Source organism: Cygnus olor, chromosome 9, assembly GCF_009769625.2.
Source record: "Cygnus olor isolate bCygOlo1 chromosome 9, bCygOlo1.pri.v2, whole genome shotgun sequence".
Classification (NCBI taxonomy): Eukaryota; Metazoa; Chordata; class Aves; order Anseriformes; family Anatidae; genus Cygnus; species Cygnus olor.
In genome coordinates this window covers 14,084,728-14,099,765 of record NC_049177.1, presented here as the reverse complement: position 1 = coordinate 14,099,765, position 15,038 = coordinate 14,084,728, and the positions used below count along the sequence as shown (strand labels likewise).

Here is a 15,038-nt window from a genome sequence, read left to right as displayed (position 1 = left end):
TGAGTTCAAGATTTACTGGCGGCAGCCCCGTGCAGGTGGCAGTGTGATTCCTGGGCTCCGTGTGAGCCCTGTAGAGGACCTGGAGCTCCATGATGCAGAAAGTTGGGGGCAACACGCTTGAAATTGGTTGGTGCCTTCGTGTCTTCCAGTTCCCCTCCTTTGAATACGAGCAAGTCAACAACATGAAACTAAAATGCATCCTGTTAGTTTAGTAGATTTGCTAACTTGCAGTTACTAGGATAGAATGCAATTCAATTGTTTTTCACATGGTTATTGATTTTAATTCCACGTAAAGAGTTTATGAAATTAACCTAAGTGTGCTTTGATATGAAAGACCCTGGCTGAATGTTTTTTATTTTCTTTAAGTTCTGGGGCAGCTGCACAAAACTGACGAATTAGAACCAGAAGAATGTGTAGGATGGTCTCTGTCAAAGTGCAGATAAGGTAGTTCCTGCTTTGTATCATGGCAGAAAGTGCTTTAAAAGCTGCATCTTCTCAGAGAGGGAAGTAATCCTCAAGGGAGAACATCCATCACGTGTAAACCTCCTGTGATGGAGTGATGGTTTACTTAACTTAAGAATCCCAGGTGACCAAAGTGCGTCTGCTACGATTCCTTGAAGTTATTGATGAAGAGTTAGGCACTGGTGTCCAGGTTCCGAAACGGGTGCTTACAAAGTTCAGCGCATTTGTCACTGACTAAGCGAAGCCTATCACTTAAAGTTGACGTTGAAAAATGATGATAAACTGCCACATGAGTAATGACATATTTAATCCCTGTTAATCTAGACCTATGCCTAGATCCACATTTCTGGTAATCGAGGGCCATTTAATTTTTGCCAAATTTAATTTTTTTCCTAAAATGCCCTTAACGATGCAATGATCAAAATATTTAATTGGATGCTATTTTTTTTTTCAGAACTGGTTATTTGAGGGTAGCTATTAATCAAGTTTTAAGTAAGTACTTATCATGTAGGGATTGCTACTTGTGGAAATGCAAAATTTTAAACTTACTGGTGTAGGTATTTGCTTAGAACTAGTATGGGACTGTGGAGTGTTCACTTCAGAACCTGAAGAAATCAGTGAAATGGGTGCTACGCATTTTTAATATTGTAATGGATTCTACTTTGCTTCTAATGTGGAACTGTATACAAATAGATTAATATTTTCAGTTAGGAATGATAATAAACTAAGAAACTCATAGCAGAACAATCTGTTTTTCCTCAGAACATGATGACAAACTTCATTTTTGATGGTCATTAACTTCATTATTATTGTGATCTAAAAATTTATCTCATCACAATCTAATTTTCTGATAGAGTTTCACATAAATATTCCTGATAGCATATCAGATCATTATTTAACTAACTACTGAGTACATTTTGTTTTGGGTGGAGAACCAATGTATATCAGTTATTTATACTGTTACAGTCTCCTTACACTTTCATAGCTCCGAGGGTACGGTAGCATTTACATAAGTAACTTACATTTATAGCTGTATGTGTCTTTTCTGCATCAGTTAGAAAAAAGTAAATTATTTTACAACACTGGATGAATCATTGGGTAATATTTCTGGTTTGCCTTTACCTTCTACTTTTTGACATTTCCACCCAAAATAATGAGTGACATCGTGTTCTGATACATGCTAGGTTAATTTTCTTGATTTTGAAATGAAAACTGTGTCTGTAAGTCTGATTCAAGAGGTGAGTCTGTTTTATGAGGTTTCCTTGTCATTCTGCTGCTAAGCTCCTTCTAGCTGTCCAGTAGGCAGCAAAACTAAATTCTGTTGAAAGATAGAGTTATTAGAACAGTTTTAATTAAAAATCTAAGGTAGAGACAGAGGACTGGAAGGAGCCCAAGTCCTACCTTGCTACTGCAGACATCATGACTCTCATAAACTTGATTATTAATCTTTATTAAGCTGCATTTGTACATTAAGCTAACCTTAATGGCAGTATAGAAATGTATACTAGTCTCAAAATGTGGCCTCACATTTTGCAGTGGTAATATTTAGTTTCTTTTCTGTAGACAAGAGGGACTTGTGTAATAACCTGTAGAAACATCTTGTATAAAGTCAGAAGTCTGCTTAGTTGTCACTTCTGCTTCAGGCACATACCTCTGCTCTATGTTCCTGCCCTGCCAGGGACAGAAGGACTTCGTGCTTGCCAGTATGAAGAGCCCTGGGGACAGCTCCAAGAAATACAGTGAGCTTCTGTTCTGTTTGGCTGAGGAGTAGGGAAGCATGTTGTCAAAGCCATTTCATTAAGCTGCAAAGGTCCCACTTGCGAATCTGGGGCAGCTATAGGTCAAGGCATTGATTGATTGGTAACCTACAGTTTCACCAGCACAATGCACAATTCCCATTTCTGGTGCTAAAAAGCATTATTAGTAATGCTAAAAAAAAATGTGGCAAAGCTCAATACCTTGTAAAAATAGCTGAAGTGTTTTCAGATTAGGTTATCTTCTACTGCTGCCTCGTTCTCTTTAGTCTGAAATAAAAGTGGTAACTGATAGCTTTGCTCAGATAAAATATGTAGGGGGAATATGATATTAATACTTGCAACAGAAGCAACTTCAGTGATGGCAGCTTTGATTTTTACTTTTATTTTTTCTGTCTAAAATTACTTAAGATTAAAATTTTATTAGGTTCTTAGAACAGGCTAAATTTACAATCTAATTGATCTTTTCCTGCTTTAGAGGCAGATTCACCTGTAAAGAGGGAAAAGAAGAATTTTCAATTTGTATGTCTTTGTAAGAAACAGTTTCTCTGTTTTCTCCTATTAATGCCATGCTAAAGGAAATTTTTCAGCCAGGTCAGTTGCAGATGAAGTCATATCTGTGAAAATGAGATTCTGACTGACCCTTGGAGATCTTAATAGTGGTATTGAAAGAACATGACTGGTGCCTTCTCTCATTCTAGGGTTTAAAATAAATATTTCTGAGAGGACACTGAAATACTGTCTTTATTTTGTAATGAAAATATCTCGCCTGATGCACTTCAGTAGTTAGAGTATGTCTCTGTCCTCATCATCGTCTTTCTGGGACTGATAACAGGAGTACACTGATTTAGATGTCGTGTGGATTAAAATGCCAGTTGGCTCAGGATGGCAAAGGGATTTAAGGTGGCAAGTAGAAGGGTTGTAACTAACTCTGAATATAATGATGGGTATATGTCTGAGAGGGGAAGCCTGATCCATAAATGTATTTACAAAGCTTAGTATCAGAATTACCCCATTCCAGTGAGCATACTTTGAAATCAGAATTTTTAGAAAGAATTCAATTAATCTGGCGGTAAATTCAACTCTTACTACAGATTGCAGTAGGTATAAGAAACATGGTCATAGCGAAGGCAAGCATCAGTTAGCATCTTCATTCAAACTGCTAGTAACTGAAGAGTATGCTAGCTGTTCTCTGCAAGCTTGCATTTTAAAGGCTGTCTATTTCTAATGATTCAGGGATTGACTACGTGAACTATTATAAATTCCATTTAAACTTTGCCGAGTTCTGCAGTGCTTTTATTACACTAATGAGCCAATTGTTTAAGAATCATTCACATGATTCATCCTCCTGTTCAGCCTTTAAAAAAAAAAAAATGCTGAAACTCTCTTGACAAACCAATATTTATAACAGTTTGACAGCAGGATGAGGAACAGCGTTTGTCTTTGTAACAGCTTAAAGAAAAGGCCTTTCCAGCACCCAGCCATGCAGTTACAATCTTGACCTCTTTCTTATGCTGGGAACATACATAGAGCAGACAAGCAGCACCTCCCGTGTGTTTTCTTGACCCTTTGACTGTCCATTCACTTCCCATCTGTTTTGCAGCCTTAAAGGAACAGAGGGGGCCCTCTACTTATAAATCTGTCTTTGCAGCTGATAAATGATGTTCTGTCTCTTTAAGGGCAGCCTGGGTGGTTTTGCCGTTTTTTTCCCTCTTAAAATTTTAGCTTTCCTCTTGTCCTCAACCAGAGGAAAATATGGTATGCGAACAAGAGGAAACTGGCAAAAAGTGCAATGGGTGGTTTCAAAGGATTGTCTAAATTTCAGCAGGACATGACCCTGCCCCGATCAGTGAATTACAGGACCTGTTAGACTGCGGTGGAGTGAGCCAAGAGAAAGCGTGTTGGTGCAGGTCTGGTAACTGTGGGTGGAAAGCCTGCTCCTTGGGACGTTATTTGGAGTGCCTTTCAGCACACTGCCTCACGCTGTTTCAACAAGAGGTCTGGCTTTTGCGTGGCCTTTAGAAAGTTCAGGAATGTGGTGCAAATGGTTGAACATCAGGGAGATTTTTTTTTCAGTTCTCCACCTGGATGGTTGTAGGGGGTTGAGTACAAGTATGGGGTCTGTGTCTTAGGTAGCCCTAAGCAAAAATTCAGCTTTCAATAGGAAACTGTGGAACGACATTTCCAGCTTTTAATAGCGTGCTTCTGGGCATCCTGGTGAAATCTGACTACAGACTGGGCTTTTCTTTTTGCTGGAGGAAAGATGATGCATTCACAGCAGTAAATTCAACATTTTTGCCACTATGGTTAATTAACCGTAACACACAAGTAGCACAGCAAGCAGTGACAATGTTTATAGGCAATGAAGGGATGAAGAAAGGAAGATTTTTAAAAAAAAAAAAAAAAAAAAAAAGCAGAGGAGGGGGGCTAAAACCTAAGTAAAATCCAGGGAAAAAGGAAGAACCATGAGCTTACAGATATTGAAGCCATGTAAGTATTAGTCAGAAGTAGAAATCACTTTAATGTAGAACAGGAGGATTTATAATGAAGTATTAACAAATTTTATCATGCCTTTTCATGCTATGTGCTTCATCAAAGTACAGAATAAAAATGCATCTCTGTCCCAAAAGAGTTTACAATTTTTCTTGATGGTGCAATTGAAAATCATTGCCATATTGGCAGACGTGTAAACAGGGGAAAGGGAAGCATTTTGATTTGCCTTATATAACAAAATCCTCATGCTGTTTTCTCCAAGTTGTGAGACAGAGAGACATGGTTATCTTTAAAATTCTGTGCTAAATCCACTGCTTATTTACATGTAAGTATGTTTGATTTGAATGCCTATAATTTCATTTATTTTTAGAAGCATAAGCAAGACCAATTTTGTGGAGAGAGGTCACATCTTATAAAACCAATTAATGCAGCTGGAAAATACCTAGAAACCTTTTTCTTGCTACGTAAAGTATTGTTGAAATAAGTAACAAGCTTTATTTTAAAATTTGTTTAACACTATTTTTAAGATTATTTGACCTTACTTCAGGAGTTTTGTTTGTTAGATTTGATATTTTAGTTGTTTCACTTTAGCAGCGATTCTCTAGCCTCTGTTAACAGCCTCAGCTGTTAATTGGTAGATGGCCTGCAACCAGTGAGCAAGCAGTCCTCGTGAGAATGAATATTTGAGTGGGTTTTCTTCTGAACATCTTATGATGTTAGAAAAGCCAACTTTATCTGTGGCTGTGGGGTTTTTTTGGTGTGTTCAAAGCATATCCGAATCCTAATTACAGGTCAATTAGTCTGGGTTTGGGCCTTTTAGATCTAGTATCACAGAATTAATGAAAAGAAAATGAGTAGGTAGCAATATCATTTCTTATGGAGATAAGGATAGACTGTGCATGAATGAGGATTTCAAGACATCCGAATAAAGAATTTCCTCATTCTGTCAGTGAAGTTTTATGGGATATGGAAGGAGGATTATGGGAATATTCACGACCAGATCAAGACGCATAATGAGCTGATGTAAGAACAGCTTATCTTTTAGGTAAACACAGGGTAAATGGGAAATAGAATAGCCATTCATTGCCCCTAGGCCTGTGAATTTTACTGATCTGAAGATGGAGAAAAGGGTTCAGTTACAGTTATTCTTCATTGATACCATTTGATTTTTTTTATCACTGCTTAAGTGTTATTTATTTGTAACTTCAATTCTGCCTCAAAACTGTCAAAGACACTGTGTTCTTTCTAGAAACTATAGTGCATATTTAAACTTCTGAAATACCATATAATTGGAGTACTTCAAAGCCTTCTGTGATACTGGAGCATGGCATAACAGTACTGAGCTAGTTTAACATGTTACAGAAGTTGTTTGCTAGCAAGCTGAATGCTTTTAATCCAAGATTTACTTCTACATGGAAAAACACAATCAGAATACACAGGAAGGGCAACAGGTCACTTTGTCTCGTAATTACCTTTTGTAGTAAGTGGTCTTACCTGAAACCCAAGTGATGTTCGGGGTTTGACATGTTCATACATACTTGCAAATTAAAGCACTTTTTTTGAGGAAGTTTTCAATCAATAATATTTTGGTGAAGCTGTCAATGATAACCCTGCAAATCTGACTACACAGATTGTGTATTTCACAGAGAAGAGAACTGCATCCAAAAACTTCCTCAACTAAAGGCAGGTAAAATCTGACTCTTGAACTGCAACAATACATTTTTGTGGCAAATGCAGTGTCATAAAGTGCTGGGGAACCTACTGGCATCTATCCCAGAATTGCAGCCCCTGCACTTGTACTCTTCAGAAAAGTTCTGCCAAGCATTTATATTTACTGGTTTATTAAGATGTGTGCAGTGTCAATGCGTAACTCTGCAGTTCCCCTATTTAAAAGGTAAGCTGATTTAACATAGCGTTTCTCTGTGGTACAGAATGGACTTGTGGGGTCAATCTTACAGGTTGGCTGGTACCTGCTGCTGCAGGAGGCTTTCCTACTGCTAGGAATGCAAGGCATAGCATGAGTAATTGCAGCTATTTGGCAGTCATTGTAACTGTTGTTTCTTAAGAATAGCTAGCATGTTTTTTCAAAGTATTAAATTACCCCAAGACCTCGTAATTATTACAGTTAAGCAATCATTTCAATTCTGTCCAAGTATAAAAACTAATAAAGTTCTCATAATATGGAGGCAATTTCAGTGTGTCTGTTCTCTGAGCAACCACAGCTGATTCAGTACATTCTGGTGGAATAAATATTTGCTATCCTGTTATTTTAATATGCCCTAATCAGAAAATTAAAATAGCTTTTGTTGGCACAAACCTTTTTTTTTTCAAGGGTGAAATAATAATTACAGATTTTTGCTGATGCTATTAATTTTCAAGACTTGAATATTTCATTAGCGAGGAGTTGAGAAGGGAAAATATTTGCATTTAATACTGCTAAATCTGCCTGCTTTCGCTGAGTCTAATAGTTTGATCAATATGAAAAGTATATTTGGGGAAAAATGTACCAACTATAAGTTACTATATAAATACATATATCCACTCCAAAAACAAAGCTATTAAACAACATGAAGAGACCTTCTGGACGGTGAGATTGAATCTCTAGTTATCACTGGCAACTGCTGCTCATTTTGGAGAGGGAGATACAGGATTAACAATTCCCAAAAACGTGTTGACTCTCTCCAAGATAATAGGACACTTTTTTCAAATGTTAATTTTGTAAACATACGCAGCATCAATATTAGAAGCTGTGCTAAGCAGCTGCCTAATAAATGCCAAATTATTGTTTTTGTTACATGAGAGGTTTATATCCTGACATGCCAAAAAAATCAAACTACTTTTTTCTGACTTAAGGATAGCAAACAAATACTTCAAACTTAGTGAGAAGAAGTGATTGTGTGAATTCCTTTTTTTTTTTTTTTTTCCATTGGCAGCGTTCAAAGGTTGTCTCTGCTGAACTGGATCAAGACTTTTTCTGCTAAAAAAAAAATTAAAAATCGGCTACTGCTGTTCTGTAACTTCCAAAAATACAGCTTTCACCCTCAAACTGACTGTAATCTTCATTTAATATCAAAGTACTTTAAAAAATGAAGGCAGCTGAAACTAGAGAAAGTTCTTTGGAACCAGAGTGTGATTCATGCTCCCTGTGCCTCTGTGCTGGTAGATAAGCGCTACTGGGGAAGGGGACACTGAAGTGTTGAAAGTATAAGTGATTTGCCTTTCATCACCTAAAAATTGCATGATAAAGATGTAAGTTAGAGATTTCTTCATTCCCATACAGGCTATTTTACATATTTTATTAAATGCTAACTAAAATTCTGTACTTCTGCTAGAACAGGACTACAGGATTTTGTTGAGTTTGGGTATTAGTACTGCTCTAAAATGGTTTTCGTAATTATCCGTGGGATTGGCACTTGTTACTAGATGAACTTCTAGTTCCCTTGCCTACATTCTTGTATTCCTGTTTGAGGACCTACTTCTTTCTCCCATAATGCTTATGTATCCCCATTTAAGGATAATAGCTGTATTTTTTGTTCTGTTTTGCTGTTATTTCAGCTCAGCAAAGCAAGTTTATAACATATGGTATTGGCAAAGGGAAGAAAACATTACTAGAAGATAGATTTAAGAAAAAAGGAAAGAAAAAGAAAAGCTCAAACCTTGTATATCAAGCAACATACAGGTTTAATCCAACAGTATTTTTTATCTTGGAATGTGGGGGAAAGGGGAGAGACAGGACATTTTTTACATGTTTATTCTCATTGGACTTATTTTTGTCTGTCCCCCCTCTCATTTTTCTGAAGTGTGCTATTTTTCATGGCTATAATCGCACACAGAAGGAGCTTCAATGAGGATCTGGTGAGAGAGAAGGAGGAAATCTTGCAGGCTTTAGATTCCAGCTAGGTTCTAAACCTTGCTTCATGAGTTGTTTAATAAATCAAATAGGCTATATGATGACAAGTATTGTGTGGAATTCAGAAAAGAGTGGAAAAATGCCTAAAATCCTGTATTTTTCCCAATGTTACCTTTTTATTCGTAGTAGTTACTTGCAGTGATGTTCCAGTCTTGTTTTTTGTTTTTGGTTTTTTTTTTTAAGAAATAAGCTCCCATCTTTAGTGTTTGTATAAAATAAGGTTCTGCCTACGTCCATCTGGTTACTACTGATATGCAAGGAAATAAAGTGTAAACGTTAAACATTTTTAATATTGTATATGCCCTTTTGTATAGGGGTATTGAATACTGTTGTTTAGTTAGTTCCCTGAAATTCACCATTCCCTGAAATTCTGCCTGCTGAAAGGTCACTTGTTTTTAACTCTTTTTAGGATGATTTGTGGTTTTTGTGACACTTGTTGTAGATAATAAGGATATTTGATTAATAGAGAGGTGGGTTAGTGGACATTAGTTAAAGGGTAACAATTCCCTACATGTAACAGGTGTATGGCACTTCTGCTGTGCATGAAGTAATGGAAGTTTCAGGGTTTTGAAATACAACAATATGGGATTTCTTTGGTAAATTATGGAATTATTAGCATGATAATCATGAAATGTATTTGTAGAAGTTCTTTGTTCAAAGGGAACAGTTTCATTTCTTCTGATGTGGAAAAATGTAAGTAGCTAGATATTTAAATGACCATCTTTTTTATTTCTTCAGAAAAAGTTCGGGAAATTCAGGAAAAACTTGAAGCTTTCATAGAAGCCCTCCATCAAGAAAAATAGATTTTAGACGAACAATCGTTCAAGCAGGTAATCATGTTTAGATCATGAAAGAATTATTATACTTTTCTCATTGTTCAATATAAAACAATTATTCATGTCTCTTAGATGCACGTGTTTTCATAAAGACATTGTGAAAATTCCTTTTATTTTATTCCATTGCATGGCTACTGCTGCTTCTTGCTTCTAATCTGCAAAACTATAGTTTCAGCTTTTACACCACAAGTGAAATTTTATAGAAATACAATTAATGGCTAGTTATTCAGATATTGTGAAACACTTCAAGCTATTTGATTACTCTTGGTTTGTTATTTTTGTCCATGTTAAGAGAGAGGCTGTATTTAGCTGGAATGAAAATTAAGGAAGCAATTTTCTTGTTTGTAAAGCATTTTGAAATCTTTTCCTTATAGGCACTGTATATTGCAAGCAAAAATAATATACATTCAGGTCACTTACAAATATTATTCTTCAGTATTAATTGTCAAAAACAAAAGCCTATGTGCTGTGATGTATTTGCATGCATTTTAAAATAATCTCCTTTCTGTTTCAGAAGCAACTTTATACAAGAATGCAGCCTTTTCCAGGATACCTTGCACAAAGAAGACTGAATAAAAATGGCTTTTGTGTCCCATTCTGTTTCCTATCTTTTGGGGAGCATCCTGAAATGTTGGAGGAGAAAGAAAATGTCTTATGGGATTGAGAAGTTCAATTAAAACCTACCTGCTTTTTTAATTTTTGAAGCTAAATGTATACAGCAGAAGAATCTGACTTGTGTCTCAGTGAGATAGCCTGAGAGCTCGCTGAAGTTGTACATTTAAGGTGTTTTTTTTTTCCTGATAGGAAAAAAGGCTTTCGCTTTTGGCATCTGTCTTGTACAGTGGAGCTGGATCAGATTGATAAAGTGATTTTATCTGTTGTTGGTTTTTTGCCTGCAAATGATCCTGAAAGTTTGACGTAAAGTTTAGTATTTGTATGTACATTAAACCACCCTTCCAAGTCATGCCACTTCTATTTGTTAAGCTGTGTGTTGAAACCATCTGTGATCACTCTGGTACAGAATTTAAAGCATGGCATTGAGATCTTGAGAGGAAGTTGTGGATTTTGTTAAAATCCTAACCTCCTGAGAGATGTCATCCAAGGAATTCTTCTAGTGCTTTCAAGTGAAAGTACAGACTGCTATTCACTGACACCTTAAAAGGTTTGGCTCAGGAAATAATGTCAACAGCTGTTCCTTTTACCAATTCTTTCCTAATACATGTTGTTACTCTGAATCATAGCCGATTACATTTCATTTCTGGGATTGCACAGACTTTGATTTCCTTTTTAACTCCTCTCTTCCCCATAGGTACAAAGTAAATTGATTACATGGAAAATGTAGAAAGATACTCTGTACAACTCCAACTTGTCCAACCTCCTTAACTAAAAAAGCAAAAATATAATTAATTTAATTTTTCTAATAGCTACTCTAAGACCAAAATCACTTCAATATAGAAGTTAAACAAAAGGTCCATCCATACCCACTTGATTTCTATCATTCAATACAGTAAAAATAATCAGTAAATATAGTCTTTTTTTTTTTTTTTACTGTTTTAGTTTTGCCATAGAAATGTCACTTCTGACAAATTTAAGCATGATTTAGGCTCTGTGTCATAGGTGCCTGGTGATTAATCACCACAGTGTTTTTCTGCCCACACTTTGCAACAGATGATCTGGATACACTTCTGAATGCTTCTGTGGAAGAAGATATCAGGCTTATTAGGCTTACAACAATTTGTTTTTGCAGTTGTCTGATTATGAAGGTTGAAAAAATTGACATAGCTTTATTTTCCTCTCTTGAAAAGGCTATTGGTTTTTGAACTTTCGGCAATTAAAAGAGAGGTTTCCAAATATTTTATGACAGATACTTTTTCTGTTTGCTCTCACTGAAAAACAGAGAACTTTGGTAAAATTCTCCCTAAATATTCAGACAATAAAGTATTTAGCCCCTTGTACAAAAAGTTAATATAGAGCTATTCATAAAATGTTGTTGAAAGGTTAAATATTTCGAGGTAATCTAACTATGTTTGGGGATTTTTTGTTTTTGTTTAAAACTGCTTTATGAGAATGAGTTTTTAAGGATTGAAACAATGAAGAAAAAGCTTGTATCATCATCATTTTCTGACAGTAACTTTAGAAATGTATGTTTGCACAATTGTGAAGACAGAAGACAGATTCCGTAGGCTGTATAGCAAGCAAAATAAGTCTGTACTTGTGTTAAATTCCTCTTTGTATTAAAAAAACAACAACAACAAAAGTTTTGCATTACTTCAAGAGATCACTGTTTGAAACTTCTGTGTAATGTAAATGTTGCGAAATTTTGCATCCAGTGGTCCAGCATTCATCTCTTTCAGTGTGATGTTCCTATAGTTTAAGTTCTGACTTCTCTGTGCTGCTCATCTAAGACTTAGCATGATGTATTCCATGAAAACTAGGTATTTATTGAATAAAAATGTAACCGAAGGAAAAATAAAATGTGGGTTTTGAACACAGTGCTATTGCACCTAACTTACGAAGTCACTTTGGCCTTTTTTTTCTCTTTTGTTAAGCTGTGAAAATGTATGCTGGAAGTTAAACATAGTTAATGGGACAATGGTTTTGAGAAATATAGAGTATTTAGTTTACCAACCCATGCATAAATTCAGAAAGTATATCTGTTTTTTTCAGATGAAGAAGAATACAAAAAAATTGATTGCAGAAATACTGTAACACTCTGATATGGAAGGTGCTGTGTTTTTGCTCCACAAAGCTTAAAATTGCAGACCTGCTTATCAGGAGCAGTAAAGAATTATAAGTCTGCAGTAATTTGATTTCATGATTAGATTCAATTAACCAGAAGTGATCTTGGCAAATAAGGAGGAGGTAATTTAATGATGTTTTTATAGGACTTTACCATAACTTTTTACTTCCTCTAACCTTGATATAAGTTATGCTTAAATCTAGTAAGTTAACATCAATTAACAAAGTTAAAAATAGAGTTGGTAAGCACTATTAGCGAGACACTTTAAAATTACTCTTTGTAAGGATTATTGTAATAAATAGTTAAATGTAATCATGTTAAGCAGCATGACAAGCATGTGCTGTTACACATATTTTTAGATAACAAACACAATTATTTGAACTGTCTTTTAAGATTTATATGATACAGAGAAATGTAAGTCATTCCAGACTGTGGGTCTTGCAAAATCATTGTAGCCACACAAACCAGTTCTGAAATTAGGAAAATTAACGTCAGATTATTTTCCAGTAAAACTACAAAAACCTTCCTTGTTTATTTTTCAAATTCAGGATGTTTTTCTATATTACATAAACTACCATCGTAGTCTACATAAAGCAATTTGTCTGTTACAAGTAGCAAAGACTAATCTGTAATTTCTGTGGTTTTCTAAGTTTTGAGAGGGAGGCATCAAGGAGTGCAGATATCATTATTATATAAGTGAATATCATTATTACATAAATGAATATTTCATTTCCAAACCATGTTACTTATGTCATGTAGGTATGGTAAGATATTTCAATTTTCTATAAACTGAGTTTATGAGCCATGGTTTAAATATTAAAGGCCAAGGATATTTTTCTGTCATTTCTTCAAGAAAAGGGCACGGATGGTGCTTTTTCACATGTCAACAGAATTCTTCCTTCTTAGTGGTTTCAAGTAACCTCATACTAAGTTACCAGACCATGAGACATACGAAAAATTTGGTAAGTGCAGTAAGTTAGAGGGTGAAAATGTCAATCAAAACCCTTATTCCAAACCTACTAGTATGTTCTATTTCAACATTAAGGATCATTTTTTCTGAGTATGTTTTGAACCTAAACTGAGTTTTGATCTTGTATTCCCAGAGCTAAGGTTTAGAGCACTGAATTTTCATGTATCTTAAAACTTAACTCCAACAGTCATATTAAAAGGGCACAAGAGATTTCATCGCTTCTGTTGAGAAACGTTGAAATATGGAATCTAGAAATCTGACCCAGGACCCTTTGAGTCATTTAAAGCTCTCCCTTCTTGGTAGAATTTGGTTCTGGAGATGTTTGCAGGATCCTTTTGCCAGAGAAGGTGTTGCTGGTCTGTGATGATCTCCGCATTGTTGCAGCAGAAATTTTCTTTGACTATGTGGGGTGTGTTTCTGTTTTTTGAGATGTTTTAGGAAATGTTCCAATCATACTCCCTCACATGGAAGTGGGGATGCACATTGATGAAGATTACTCAGATAGTGGGGTACCTCACAAGAACTTGGTATGTATGGCTATCTGAAAAAAAAAAAAAAAAAAAAAAAAGGCAGCTAATAAACTAACTTCCTATTTACTAACTAACTTACTATTTTCCTTTTGTTTTCACTTCCACAGGATGCAGTTCCATTGACTCCAGAGAACTCCATTGACTGAGAAGTAGAAACCTGCATATTTCCAAAGCCTGGAGAGAAAGAAGAGGTTTGATATAAACTACCCTGGTAGCATGAACTATTGCTTTTCCAGTTATTGCTGTCTCGTGTATAGACATGACTCTAGAAGCTTGATTTCCAGGCTACAAGTCCTTTTATGAACACTCTCTGATCACCCACACAATGGAAATATATTTATTTTTCTGTAGAGCTTAATATTGGCTTAAAGAAAAAAAAATAGTTTAATCTTAACACAAAGATTTTGAGCAATCTTAAATCTTGAATGATTCTGTCACTTTCCTTGATAGGATGCCTTTGCAGTGACTTACCATCTCCAAGGTACTTGTTTATTTTTTATTTTAGTTTAGACCTATTGGATCTTGTTCTATTTTGTAATTAGTTCAGTAATCCATCTTCCCTTGCAGAAATCTTTACAGACCCCAATCAACCACTGGCTAGTTTTTATTCAACAACATAAATAAAATGCATTGTAAATCCCTTGCAAGATACATTATACATAGATAATTCTTAAAGATGTGGTTTGTCAAAACTGCTATTTGCTCTATATGCCTGTTATCGCATAATTATTTTTATAGAACAAGGCTGTAGTTCAATATTTAAGTATATAAAAAGGTATAAAATATATATACAGAAACAAAGGGAAGAAGCTGAAAGGATACAGAAATTGTAACAATTATTTATGCTGTGTGCTGGAATGTAAAAAAAAAAAAAAAAAAAATTTCTGTGCACACAAATCTTGTTGACATCTGCCATCACCTCTGTGCTGCAGCACGTCAGAAAGTGAAAATATCCAAGCTGTCATTCTGTAAATGAATGGTAAAATTATGGGTGTGACATTAATTTGACTATAGAATTGATTCAAGAAATAGTACTTGACAGTACTTCTGGAATAGCTCTTGAAACAACTGCAGAGTCAACCTCAGAAACAGTTTGAGAACCATTTCTGGAATTTACTCTAGGCAAACTTCCTGGGTTGGCATCAGAAGTTAGCTGGGAAACGTTTCCAGAAGTGGCTCTAGAAGTGATTCTAGCAAGAAGGTTGAGAGTTGAGTCTGGCAGATATTGTAGCAGTGTTTTTGAATCAACTCTCAGTGGGGGATCCAGGCATGGTTCTTGAGCTGAATCCAGAAACGAGCCTGCAGTTGGCTGTGGGATTTATTCTGGAATCAGTTCTGTTGGT

General features: G+C 35.5%; 1 protein-coding gene across 4 annotated transcripts in view; it reads left to right on the top strand.

The window, feature by feature from the left end:
* OPA1 (OPA1 mitochondrial dynamin like GTPase) overlaps positions 1–11,943 on the top strand; it is a 52,956-nt gene extending 41,013 nt beyond the window's left edge. For all 4 annotated transcript variants that reach the window (XM_040566817.1, XM_040566815.1, XM_040566818.1 and 1 more), the window contains 2 exons: positions 9,358–9,449; positions 9,970–11,943. In XM_040566817.1, coding sequence (XP_040422751.1) covers positions 9,358–9,422 — 65 coding nt within the window. In that variant the 3' untranslated portion in view covers positions 9,423–9,449; positions 9,970–11,943. The remainder of the gene's footprint in view (positions 1–9,357; positions 9,450–9,969) is intronic.
* Positions 11,944–15,038: the final 3,095 nt, after the last annotated feature.